Raw genomic sequence first — 13,736 nt, 5'->3', positions numbered from 1 at the left:
GGTGTTCTTTACTGTTTGGGACAACTTATAATGTTATAATGTTTACACGTTTACATTTGTTATACTTTTTATATTTTCCAGCAAAAACAAAAGATTAAGAAAATAAAAATAAATAAATGAAGAGAATGAGATGAGTACACCATTGTACATCCTCCAAAGCGAGTATTGGATTCGAATCAACCTCGCTTTGGAGTATTGCATCAAAGAAGTGCTCATTGGTGTACTTCACAACGTGCACAATGACACTTCTTATACTGGACTTCCAACTTGTCCAAAACAACTACATCAAATATTCGTGCAATGCAAACAAAACAAGAAACACGAGTTGAACAAAGTGTTGAAGAAAGAACAATGGGAGATATTGTGTCCACAAAATGGATTAACCAACCCAGAAGATTGGGATATCACCTTACTGATTGCTGTATTGAGATCAGTGGTTGGATTGCAACCTGCTGGAGGATGGAAAATCAAATCTCTTCAACCCAACGATCAATCTATTGGAGCCTTCTTGTTTTTGATCAGAAATTTAAGAAATGAATTAATGCATGGTTCAATCAGTGCAGTACCAAATTTACAAGCTTTCAAACAACTGAGATCTCGAATGGAGAACATTTTACTGGGATTGAAATATAACAATATGCAAATGTTTTATGATTTGGAAAGTTGTTCATTGGATAAACATGTGTTGGTTATTTCTCAAATGGTCACCAATTTGGATCAAGAAGTGGATTTGTTGCGAAATGAAGCGAGCGATAATTCGAATGCTATCAAAAATATCGAACAACATAATCAATGGATGAAAACTTATTTGAAACAATTATCTTCGGCAAAAGCTGACAAAACTGACGTCGAAGGTGAGATACATTGGTTTTCAATTTTGTCGAAAGCACATTTACTTTCTTACCTCTTTTGAAGTCTTTGTATTGTAAGAGCTGAATCTTGTTAACCTTTTTAACCTCTTGACACTGAATTTTTGTGGTCATTGAGTAACACCATTTGTTTTACTCTAGATTTAGCCAAGTCAATGAATAGTGGACTGAATACGAAAGCTGATAAAGATGAAATGGATGGTATGTTTGTTTCTTCACTTGTTTTATATTTCGGAGAAAATGGTATCTACCTGATGATTGTCTAATAAAAAGTAGGAGGCATCGCCAAGTTGACGTTCTAAACAAAATTGCTCCTTTTGAAAAATATTGATTTCTTCTTGTTATTTATGTTATAGTTTTTCGATATTTTTGTATTATAAGAAGCTTTGTGTGATATATTTTCACTATCTTTCTGTCTGAATAGGCATTTTCCGATAAATATCACTATTTGTTTTACTCTAGATTTAGCCACGTCAATGAATATGAAAGCTGACAAAGATGAAATGGATGGTATGTTTTGTTTTGTTTCAAAAGATTCTGAAATATGGACTAGCTCGCTAAGATTAAATGTAGCGTTTTGTTTAATGATTCCAGTCTGCAAGTGCTGGGGTGGGGTGTCACTAGTGGCCGTCAATATAGATAGATAGAAGTTCTATGGACCTTTTGTTAGGCGTGACGTGGCATGTTGGATTGTCGCTGTGTGGTATCTACCTATTCTTAACTTCAGTTGAGCTAGAATCTGAGAATGTCTGTCTGTGTGTCTGTCTGTCCGTCTGCCCCAAAACTTTGGGGCAGCCTGGAGACTTCAAAAATGTTCGATTAAGCTGAAATTTTGCACATTTGTTCCTTGGGTGAATATCTGAGGGTATTTCTTTTATTTTTTTCAAAAACTTTGATTTTTGGGGCCTGGGGACAAGTTTTTCGCCAGAACGAGGCTAAAACTTTGGGGCAGCCTGGAGACTTCAAAAATTGTTCGATTTGGCTGAAATATTACACACTTGTTCCTTGGGTGAATATCTGAGGGTATTTCTTTCATTTTTCAAAAATTTTGATTTTTCGGGCCTGGGGGCGAGTTTTTCACCAAAACGAGGCGAAGACTTTGGGGGCAGCCTGGAGACTTCAAAAATTTTTCGATTTGGCTGAAATTTTGCACACTTGTTCCTTGGGTGAATATCTGGGGTTCTGCAACTGGACCTATGAATAGTTTGAAGGCACTAAAGTTGAGCCCAGTGCGTTGCTCACGTTCGACTATATAACAATTAACTATAAAAACACTCAACAATCGATTCATTTTTTCAATGACACATCAATGGACAGGATATCCATTGCTTCAAATAATTTATTGGTAATTGATAATTTGATTATGAGATTTAGGAAGCCTAGATAGGATACCATTTTAGCTCCAATTCTAATCAGTGGTGAAAACATTAGGTAATGACTCCACACGATAGCCTGATAGTAGTTCAATTTCCATGTGTTTAATTTTTATCTTACAGTGTTTCTTGAAACTAAGTGTCCGCGCGATAAGCCTGAAAGTACACATGCAAACAATAGGTTACAAAGTCTAAAAATATCAAATAGCCTAGAGATTGTGTATATACTTTCTGGCACTGGTATAGAAAAATCAATATATAAAAATCAAAGTTGATCTAACAGTTTACTAAAAGGCTATTGTGAGGAGTCATTACGTAATGTTTTTGTCGCCAATCATAACTAGGTTTAAATGGTATCCTAACTAGCAAAACGTCTATTACATTCAATTGATCGATTATTCAACGATTGGCTCTAAGATGATCTACAGATCGATTGTTAAACGGTTGCAAGTTCAATTCATATTTCGATCAATATTAATATTCAAGATTTTAGAATAGGCTCAATCACCGTTAAATTATCGATTGGAAAATGTATCGATTGTGCGAGTCTGGTTTATAAGAAATGGAAGTCAATAAATATTGATCAACCTGCTCGAAATTCTCAAAATGTGTAACTCCACGTTTCAATGATATTTCTACCGGGTGTCCCGGAAAAAAGTCCCCCTCTTTGAAGTGAATTTTCTCGAGTTGTATGAACTTTGAAAGCATCAATTCTTTTGCATTGGAAAAAGGAACGATAAACTTAAATTTTGAGGGGTCATTTGTTAAATTTAGTCAACTAGATAAAAAGTTATGGTCTAAATGCTAAAAAATTACTTTTCAAAAAAATCGAAACAATGCGAAAAATTAGGGTTTTAAGAGTCACTTTTTCGCCTTGTCTCTCTAATGGTAACTTTATTCTCTGTTAGGGCCGGTTTTCGCACCTCCGGTTTTACATACTTTTGACATTCTTCAACCCTAGTACTTCTTGGTTGTTTAATTTGATTATTTCATCGATGAATAATCAAACACTATACCAAATCGTCTTGTCTATTATTGAAATAAGTATCTTGTTCTTTTTAATAGAATTGAGCAACAAAGTTGACCAGCTATCAATGGAATCAAAATCTGTAAAGGGTAAAGCTTTAGCTATGATTTTTATTTTCTCTATCCACGCTTATTATTATTTTTATTATGTAAAAGGAATGTTGCTGAATAAAAAGGCCTTTTCTGACGAGTATCATCTTTTTAATAGAATTGAGCAACAAAGTTGACCAGCTATCAGTGGAATCAAAATCTGTAAAGGGTAAAGTTTTAGTTATGATTCTCATTTTTAATATCCATTCTTAAACTTAAAACTCGCACCGATGAACAATACCGGTAAAACTTTACAAATTCAATCAATCTATTCAAAAAAATGACCTTCTTTTCTTTGTTGGACATAACTTTAGGGAGGTCCTATAAATTAACCTTGTTATGTTAGTCCGTCCGTCTGTTATAAGCTTTTCTCGGGATTAGCTCATTAGATTTTTGTGATTTTTCGCACAATGATTTGAAATGGTAATTCCCAAAATGTGGTGGAGCCCGACTTTCGAAAAAGAAAATTCTCCCAGTTGCCAGATCCTGAAGTGTCACGGAAAAAAGTTTTTCAGAATTTTCTGGAGAATTTATTATTAGTTTTTTCTATTTTTTGTACATAGATGCGTATTAATACTGCTATCAATGTGTCTTACTTACTTGATAATTTCTTTATCGTCGAGATGCCCAAAGCTTAGCATCGTTTGGTTTCCTAAGAAATCATCTTTAATCCCGGAAGGAACTCCTTAAAAATTGCTGGAACAGCCAAAAACCGGCGTAAAGCGGGTTTCCTTCACTATTTCGAGAATATCAGGTATATAAAGTGTCACTTGTTGCACTTTTGAACCTTAAAAAATATTTATTTGTATTCCTTCCAGACCTAACAAAGACACATTGGAACTTGCCAGAGCCTGTTTCCATCTTCTTTGGACGAGAAAGTTTGATTAAATCCATTCACTTGAAACTTCAACAAAATCAAGCAGTTGCTTTGAGTGAAATGGGAGGTGTGGGGAAAACACAAACCGCTGCAAAGTTCGTTCAAATACACAAGGATGAATATCAGAAGATATTTTGGATTTCTGCTGTCAGCCTCAAGAGATCTCTGAACGAGATTTTGTGTGCATTTGGTTGTAAACAACTAATACCTGATGAACCTTCGATGGAAACTCTTGCTTTCATTTTCCTCTCTAAGATTTGTGAAGGCTCCCAAGGATCGCTAGTTGTATTGGATGACGTCACTGAGGTCACAAAAGACGTCACTTCATTCATTCGAAATGTGAAAGAAAAAATCAGCTTATTGTTGACATCTCAATTGAGGGATTGGGAAGATTATGATTTGATTCAAATTGCTGTTCCATGTTTCCAAGAACAAGAATCCATGGGCTTCTTACAGAATGAACTTTCTTCAGCCAGCCAACATGACATCTCCTTTTTAGCGAGTCGTTTACAATCATTACCTTTAGCCCTTCACCAAGCCATTTGTTACATCAAGAAACATAAAGTTCCTCTACACAAATACATCGAACAATTCGAAGTTTGCAGAGAAATTGTTTTGGGAATGAAAATCAATTCTTTTACTGAATATGACAAAACATTGTTGACAGTTTGGGATTTGGCTTTTGAGAAAATTCGGGTCGAATCAAAGAATGCTCTTTTGATCTTGGGAATGATGGCTTTCATGGACAATCGAAAAATCAATAAAAAGACATTCAGCTATTTTGATAAAGTTGACGAATTTGAATTAAGTGAAATCATCAATCTGCTTTGTCAATATTCATTGGTCAACGAGCGGAACGAATATTTAGAAATTCACAGTCTTGTGCAAAAAGTTATCCGATATCGTATTGAACAAAAACAATTTGTTAAGGACGAATGTCCGTTGACACTTCTTGAAGGTGTTCTTTTGAAAATCAAGTCTTCTGTTGCGGTTTTGGGATTAAATGCTGACTGTGAAGATTTATGGTACATCCATGTTTTTCGTTTGATCATGAGTGGTGCACTCAAAACTATCAACTTTGATGTTTCCCTTGTGTTAAATATCGCCATAGGCAGAATGGAGATGGAAAACTTTTACCAAATTTCTGAACTTCTTTTAAAAGTTTTGTTTAAACAATATAGGTTGTTTCGAGATGTGGAAACTTTTCACACGTTGTTGCTTGTTCATCATCGTTTCATAAACGCGTCAATTAATTTAGGTTTGCTTAATTTGAATGAGATTTTTGCTTTTGAAGAAGAGTTTTCCTCAGAGCTTGAAGAACATTTTGAAGAAGTTTACCAGTGGAAGCTACAGCAAGCTGAGGTATATAATGTACATGGACGAGTGTCGTTATTCAATGATATCGTTCGAAATTTATTTAATGAACTTGTCAAGAAGAAAGGATTTGATAATATTAAATTAAAATTGGCGAGACATCTCACTGCAAGGGATGTTGAAGTTTTGTTGATTTCCGTTGACACAAATAATCTCAGTGACGAGGAATTTTTGATGTATTATGATGCAAAATGTTCTTTATACATCCAGAATGGTTGCTTTGATTTAGCTGAACAAACCATGAACGATTGGAAAGAACATATACAAAGACAAACATTTTCTCGAATATGGCACTTTAACTTGACAAAAAGGAATTGCTTTTTACTTTACAAGAAAGGAAATTACAACGAAGCGCTTCTTGCATGCGATGTTCTTAAACCAGACATTGTTTTTACTGGTGCAAATGTTTTCATTTGGGAAGCATTGATTTTGATCAAATTAGGAAAGTTCAACGATGCAGAAGTGTTACTTGATGACCTTGACCAACACAATAAGATTACCATTGAAATCAGTTCATACCTGAAATTTCGAAAGCATGACTTTGAAGCAGTAGAAAATTTCCTAATCGATGGGGAAGATGAGCGTCAGTCAAATCTTTTGTTTTCGGTAAAGGAATATGCGAAACTGCATCGACAACTCAAAAATAATAAATCGAAAGAATTGGTTGAACAATGTCTGCAAATGAAGAAAAGTATAACTAAGTTCTTTGAAGAAGATTTAAATTCGATTCGTTTTTGAAATGCAATTTTATCAAATTGTGATTAGAATCGCATGTTTGGGAATTACTCCAACTTTTGGCTAAAATTTTTAACTGACTGCAATGTAATTGTTGTATTGACTTGGCCTGGAAAAGCAGAAATGGAAGTGTTTTTATTTTAATTATGAAAATATTCTAAGGGGTGTTTTCAGGGGGTACCCGATTCCGCCATTCGGTCTAAATTTTGTCCAATTTCTGTCACACCGTCAAGTTCAAGTCTGAAATTCCACCACCGAAAATTTCCAATGAAATTGATTCTTTTCTCCAAAATTCCAGAATTTTGACTTTTTGGTGTAAATTCCGAAATTTCGAACGATTATTTGCCAAATTCCATTTTTTCGGACCAAAACAGCTCAATTTCTCGTCTCCGACAGTGGACCTAAATTTTGCACATCCGTCTAAATTTCTAATCGTCTTGAATTTTAGTGTTAAACTTGAGAATTAAATGTTATGAATAAAATTATGGGTAGGCGAAATTTTTGGATGGCAACATTCCAAGGATATTTTGAACAAAGTCGGTTGTTTGGGAGCAATTTTATCATTAATATATTTTAGATTGCAAATAAAAATTTTGTATATTTTTTAAAACAAGGTTTAAATTCACGATTTTCTTAGTTTTTATCTGGTGGCCCAGCATCACCCGGATTTTCTTCTTTTAATAAGAATAATTTTGTAAGAACAATGAGGTCCCCAATGAGGCGATCGAAAATAAGAACATTTCAAGAACAGTTATATGCCTTAAATTTCAAAATTATGATAAAAAATCAGAACGAAAACCATCTCGGGGGGGGGGGGTACGGTAGTCGAGGTACAGTATGTGATGTGGTATTTACCGCCCTTAAGGATGCCTTTTTGGAACCTGGCAGTCCCTGTAATGGTTTGAAAAATCAGAAAAATTAAATCTCAGTCCCATTAAGGGTCGAAAAATTATACCCCTAAAACATCAAAATTTGGTCAAATTAGTCCCAATAAGGGTCGTAAAATGCACAACATTTTCTAATTTTCTCTCTTTTAGGAGGGTCCGAGAATCGAAAGCCTGGTGGCACCCCCGTCATCCTGTAGACTTAGTACTCCAACCTCCGTCCCGGGGAAAGCATATCGATTGATAATATTTTGTACCTGTTAAGGTACCTGAACATAGTGTTAAGACAAAGTGTTTTTGAAACTCTAATAATTTTTTTATTCCGAATAATGTAGTATATACATTAGTAGTATTTTATTCCACTGTCTATGATAACCATTTTACTAAACCTATTTTATTAAATGTTTCCCAAAATGACCATAGTTTTGAAGCTTAAATGTCATAATTTTCCTTTAGAATCTTTGAAGTTTATAGCCCCCTGAGTTAGCCTTTTAAAATGTTTTTTGAACCGAAAGACGATCTCTGTTTTTTCAGACTTACATTTGTTATGCTTTTTATATTTTTCAGCAAAAATAAAAGATTAAGAAAATAGAACTAAATAAATGAAGAGAATGAGATGAGTACACCATTGTACATCCTCCAAAGCGAGTATTGGGTTCGCATCAACCTTGCTTTGGAGTATTGCATCAAAGGAGCGCTCATTGATGTACTTCACAACGCGCACAATGACACTTCTTATACTGGACTTCCAACTTGTCCAAAACAACTTCATCAAATATTCGTGCAATGCAAACAAAACAAGAAACACGAGTTGGACAAAGTGTTGAAGAAAGAATAATGGGAAATATTGTGTCCACAAAATGGATCATCCAACCCAGAAGATTGGGATATCACCTTATTGATTGCTGTATTGAGGTCAGTGGTTGGATTGCAACCTGCTGGAGGATGGAAAATCAAATCTCTTCAACCCAACGATCAATCTATTGGAGCTTTCTTGTTTTTGATCAGAAATTTAAGAAATGAATTAATGCATGGTTCAATCAATGCAGTACCAGATTTACAAGCTTTCAAACAACTGAGAGCTCGAATGGAGAACATTTTACTGGGATTGAAATATAAGGATATGCAAATGTTTTATGATTTGGAAAGTTGTCCATTGGATAAACATGTGTTGGTTATTTCTCGAATGGTCACCAATTTGGACCAAGAAGTGGATTTGTTGCGAAATGAAGCGAGCGATAATTCGAATGCTATCAAAAATATCGAACAAACTAATCAATGGATCAAAACTTATTTGAAACAATTATCTTCGGCAAAAGCTGACAAAACTGACGTCGAAGGTGAGATACATTGGTTTTCAATGTCATCGAAAGCACATTTACTTTCTTACCTCTTTTGAATTTATGACATCCTAAGAGATGAATCTTGTTAACTTTTTACCTGTTGACACTGAATCTGTTGTCATTGAATATCACTATTTGTTTTACTCTAGATTTAGCCAAGTCAATGAATATGAAAGCTGACAAAGATAAAATGGATGGTATGTTTTTTTTTTTGGTTAATACTTTTTCAAAAAAGAATAAAAAGTGATCAAATCCCAAGAAGCTTTGCCTTGGATGGTTGTGTAAGAGAAATTAGGAGGCTTCATCACTCCACACCCTTCTGAAGTAGAACTGATCTTTATAAAAACTTTGACGTCAATCAAAAAAGCTGACATGTTGATTTTCATTATTTTTTATCTAGAATTGTCCACAGTGATGGATTCGAAATTGACGTTAAAGGCTGACAAATGCCAATTTGATGGTAAAGTTATACCAGAAAAGTTTGTTGTGTTTTGTCGAATGTTTTTTTCTCCTTTTTTGAGGTGGTCCGCTAGCAACTTTTTTCATCAAAATACAACTTTGGCATAATTCAGATTTCAAATGTATCTAGTCGATGAAAAATGTTTCAAATGTTCCGAGATCTTTAATTTCCTCTGTAATCTACACGAATTTTGGTTTTTATTCTTTTAAAGGAAGTTCCAGAATAAAAAGGCCTTTTCTGACGAGTATCATTTTTTTTAACAGAATTGAGCAACAAAGTTGACCAGCTATCAATTGAATCAAAATCTGTAAAGGGTAAAACTTGAGCTATGATTTTTTTTTTGCTATCCATGCCTTATTATTATTTTTATTCTTTTAATCGAATGTTGCTGAATAAAAAGGCTTTTTCTGATAAATATCAATTATTTTAACAGAATTGAGCAACAAAGTTGACCAGCTATCAATGGAATCAAAATCTGTAAAGGGTAAAGCGTTAGTTATGATTTTTATTTTCTCTACCCATGCTCAAGCCTGAATTTATTCAAAGAAACTTTATTGGACCTACCCCGGTGGAGTGGAGGTCCTATAAATTAACCTGTGTTCGTCCGTTCGTCTGTTACCAACTTTTCTCAGGATTGAATCATAGGAATCTATTGAGTTTTGGTTCAAAGGTGCAAAATGGTGGTGGCTAAAATGTGACAAAGCGCGATTTTCGAAAAAAAATTTTGTAGGCAAATTTGGGCCAAAAAACGGCTAAAAAACGGGTTTTTTGGACTTTGTGAAAAATTTGAACATTAATTTTTTCTGATTTTTCGCATGAAAGTAGGGTACCATCATAGGTAAAAGATGGCTCTAGCAGATTTTCGCAAAAAAAATTTTTTGGCTCAAAAAAACGCATGTTTATCTTTAAGAATCACTATTAATAAGCATACATCAATGTTCTTAGTCAAATTACTCAATTTTTTTATGAGATAGATGTTTTTTTGCTCACGAAGTCTTGAATATGAAAGAATATTTCAACAGCACGAAATGGGCTTTTCCAGAAAAAAACCGTGCACCCCCTGTTGAGGAGTCCATTTCCATTCCAAGGTGGTATGGTTTGAAATTCCATAGCAGTAGACAAAATTCCGTCATAAATAAGTGGAATTCCATGGGGGTAATGAATGAAAATCTTTAAAAATTTGCTATTCCAGTGGGATATGACCCTAAAATTGCCTGAAATTCCAAGGCGGTAATTCACAAAAGGTTGGAGCTCCTCAACAGGGGGTGTACGGTTTTTTTCTGGAAAAGCCCAATTTTGGTTTCTAATCGTTTTTTTTTATAAGAAACAAACGACTAATTTTAATAGATTGCCACTGTTTGTGTTCTGAATGATTGTTTAATGGTCACATTATGTAGATATCAATTATAAATGTGTTAAATGCATAACCAGGTAGGTCCGTTTTTGTTATTTGTTATCCTTGTTTTGTATTCCTTCTAGATACAACAAAGACACATTGGAATTTGCCAGAGCCTGTTTCCATCTTCTTTGGACGAGAAAGTTTGATTGAATCTTTTCACTTGAAACTTCAGCAAAATCAAGCGGTTGCTTTGAGTGAAATGGGAGGTGTGGGGAAAACACAAACTGCTGCATAGTTCGTTCAAATGCACAAAGATGAATATTGGAAGATATTTTGGATTTCTGCTGTCAGCCTCAAGAAATCTTTGAGCGAGATTTTGTGTGCATTTGGTTGTAAACAACTAATTCTTGATGAACCTTCGATGGAAACTCTGATTTTCATTTTCCTCTCTAAGATTTGTGAAGGTTCCAAAGGATCGCTGGTTGTATTGGATGACGTCACTGAGGTCACAAAAGACGTCACCTCATTCATTCGAAATGTGAAAGAAAAAATCAGCTTATTGTTGACATCCCAATTGAAAGATTGGGAAGATTATGGTTTGATTCAAATTGCTGTTCCATGTTTCCAAGAACAAGAATCCATTGGCTTCTTACAGAATGAACTTTCTTCAGCCAGCCAACATGAAATCTCCATTTTAGCGAATCGTTTACAATCATTACCTTTAGCCCTTCACCAAGCCATTTGTTACATCAAAAAACATAAAGTTCCTCTACACAAATACATCGAACAATTTGAAGCATGCAGAGTAAGCGTTTTGGGAATGAAAATCAATTCCTTTACTGAATATGACAAAACATTGTTGACAGTTTGGGATTTGGCTTTTGCGAAGATTCGGGTCGAATCAAAGAATGCTCTTTTGATCTTGGGAATGATGGCTTTCATGGACAATCGAAAAATCAACAAAAAGACTTTCAGTTATTTTGATAAAGTTGACGAATTTGAATTAAATGAAATCATCAATCTGCTTTGTCAATACTCATTGGTCAACGAACGGAACGAATGTTTAGAGATTCACAGTCTTGTGCAAAAAGTTATCCGATATCGTATTGAACAAAAACAATTTGTTGAGGGTGAATGTCCGTTGACACTGCTTGAAGTTGTTCTTTTGAAAATCGAGTCTTCTCTTGAAGATTTGGTTGCAAATGGTGACTACGAGGATTTATGGTACATTCATGTTTTTCGTTTGATCATGAGTGGTGCACTAAAAACTATCAACTTTGATGTTAACCAGGTGTTAAATATCGCGACAGGCAGAATGGAGTTGGAAAACTTATACCTACTTGCTGAACTTCTTTCAAAAGATTTGTTAGAACAATATAGGTTGTCTCGAGATGTGGAAACTTTTCACGGTTTATTGCTTGTTTATCGTCGTTTCATGGACGCGTCAATTCTAATAGGTTTATTTAATATGAATGAGATTATTGCTTTTGAAAAAGAGTTTTCCTCAGAGCTTGAAGAACATTGTGAAGAAGTTTACCAGTGGAAGCTACAGCAAGCTCAGGCATATAATATACATGGACAAATGTCGTTATACGAAGATATCGTTCGAAATTTATTCAATGAACTGGTCATAAAGAAAGGATTTGATAATATTAAATTAATATTGGCAAGGCATCTCAATGTAAGGGATGTTGAAGTTTTGTTGAACTCCGTTGACACAAATAATGTCAGTGACATGAACTTTCTGGTGTATTATGATACAAAATGTTCTTTATACATCAAGAACGGTTGCTTTGACTTGGCTGAACAAGTTATGAAGAATTGGAAAGAACATTTACACAGAAAACAATTTTCTCGAATGTTGCACTTTAACTTCACAAAAAAGAATTGCTATTTACTTTACAAGAAAGGAAATTACAACGAAGCATTGCTAGCTTGCGATGAACTTAAACGTGATTTTTTTACTGATGCAGATATTTTAGCATTCGAAGCATTGATTTTGATCAAATTAAGAAAGTTCAACGACGCAGAAATTTTACTTGATGCCTTTGACCAACACAACAAGATTATCATTGAAATCAGCTCATACCTGAAATTTCGAAAGCATGACTTTGAAGCAGTAGAAAATCTTCTCGCCGAAAAGGAAGGTGAGCGCCAGTCAAAACTTTTGTTTTGGGTAAAGGGATATGAGAAACTGCATGGACAATTCGAAAATAATAAATCAAATGAATTGGTTGAACGATGTTTGCAAATGAAAAAATTTGTAACTGATTTATTTCAAGTACATTTGGATTCGATTCATCTTTGAAATGCAATTTCATCGAATTATGATTAGAATCGGATCTTTGGGAACTACTCCAATCTTTGTGCTTTGGCTAAACTGATAAGTTTTTTTAAGTGACTGTAATGTAATTTTTGCATTGACTTGGTCTGTAAAATCAGAAGTAGTGTATTTCTTTTTAATTATGAAAATATTTGAGGGGGTGGTTTCAGGGGGCACCTGATTCCGCCATTCGGTCATTTCGGGACGATTTTTCGCCAAGGTCCATTTTTTCGGACCAAAACAGCTCAATTTCTCGTCTCCGAAAGTGGACCTAAATTCTGCACATCCGTCTAGATTTCTAATCGTCTTGAATTTTATTGTTAAATTAGAGGATTACATGTTAGTAGGGGGAAATTTGTAAAATCGCTCGATTTTTTTAGTCAAAGCACTTGTTATACATTTTTGGAAAGCTAAGGGGTAGGGGAATCAAAATAACTTGGGTGCCAATTTTTTTTCGGACACTTTGGTGTGATTTTCGGACAAATACGACGGTCTCAGGCAAAAATCATAGGGTGAAAAATTAATGAAAATTTTAGCTTGAGAAAACGGAGACCTGTTGTATATTTTTGGAAAGCTCTCAGAAAATTAAGATTAGTGATATATTGCGAGTATAGGTGATTTCTTTACATAATTCGAGATATTAATCCTTAAAAACAGTGTTTTTCACTGTTTTTCAGCCAAAACAGCTGTTTTGTCCAGTTTTTGCGCTTTCGGAAGCTCAATATCTCGAGTTAGGTACTGAAATCGCCTATACTCGCAATATATCACTAATCTTAATTTTTTGAGAGCTTTCCAAAAATATACAACAGGTCTCCGTTTTCTCAAGCTAAAATTTTTATTAATATTTCACTCTATGATTTTTGCCTGGAACCGTCGTATTTGTCCGAAAATCACACCAAAGTGTCCGAAAAAAAATTGGCACCCAAGTTATTTTGATTCCCCTACCCCTTGGCTTTCCAAAAATGTATAACAAGTGCTTTGACTAAAAAATTCGAGCGACCTCAAAAAAAACGAACAAATTTCCCCCTACTATGTTATGAAAT

General features: G+C 34.5%; 3 protein-coding genes across 4 annotated transcripts; all 3 read left to right on the top strand.

The window, feature by feature from the left end:
* The first annotated feature begins 85 nt into the window (after positions 1-85).
* Positions 86-6,681, top strand: LOC136823435 (uncharacterized). 2 transcript variants are annotated; one of them, XM_067079617.1, is made up of 6 exons: positions 86-854; positions 1,011-1,070; positions 1,332-1,379; positions 3,308-3,358; positions 3,477-3,527; positions 4,177-6,681. In XM_067079617.1, exons 1-6 carry the CDS (start codon positions 131-133, stop codon positions 6,345-6,347), a joined length of 3,105 nt encoding a protein of 1,034 aa, XP_066935718.1. In that variant the 5' UTR covers positions 86-130; the 3' UTR covers positions 6,348-6,681. The 2 variants fall into 2 exon arrangements, with proteins under 2 accessions (XP_066935718.1, XP_066935719.1); XM_067079618.1 differs by lacking the exon at positions 3,477-3,527.
* A 1,118-nt stretch (positions 6,682-7,799) lies between these two features.
* On the top strand, positions 7,800-9,356 carry LOC136823427 (uncharacterized). Its single transcript, XM_067079608.1, has 4 exons — positions 7,800-8,568; positions 8,721-8,768; positions 8,972-9,031; positions 9,295-9,356. Exons 1-4 carry the CDS (start codon positions 8,256-8,258, stop codon positions 9,354-9,356), a joined length of 483 nt encoding a protein of 160 aa, XP_066935709.1. The 5' UTR covers positions 7,800-8,255.
* Positions 9,357-9,455: 99 nt separating this feature from the next.
* LOC136823436 (uncharacterized) lies at positions 9,456-13,311 on the top strand. Its single transcript, XM_067079619.1, has 2 exons — positions 9,456-9,515; positions 10,511-13,311. The coding sequence occupies exon 2, from the start codon at positions 10,675-10,677 to the stop codon at positions 12,676-12,678; it is 2,004 nt and encodes a 667-aa protein (XP_066935720.1). The 5' UTR covers positions 9,456-9,515; positions 10,511-10,674; the 3' UTR covers positions 12,679-13,311.
* The last annotated feature ends 425 nt before the right edge of the window (positions 13,312-13,736 follow it).

This window comes from Clytia hemisphaerica, unplaced genomic scaffold (genome assembly GCF_902728285.1).
Source record: "Clytia hemisphaerica strain Z4C2 unplaced genomic scaffold, Clytia hemisphaerica genome assembly, whole genome shotgun sequence".
In the NCBI taxonomy this organism is placed as follows: Eukaryota; Metazoa; Cnidaria; class Hydrozoa; order Leptothecata; family Clytiidae; genus Clytia; species Clytia hemisphaerica.
The sequence above is the reverse complement of the archived record's forward strand: the minus strand, read 5'-3'. Positions and strand labels throughout refer to the sequence as shown.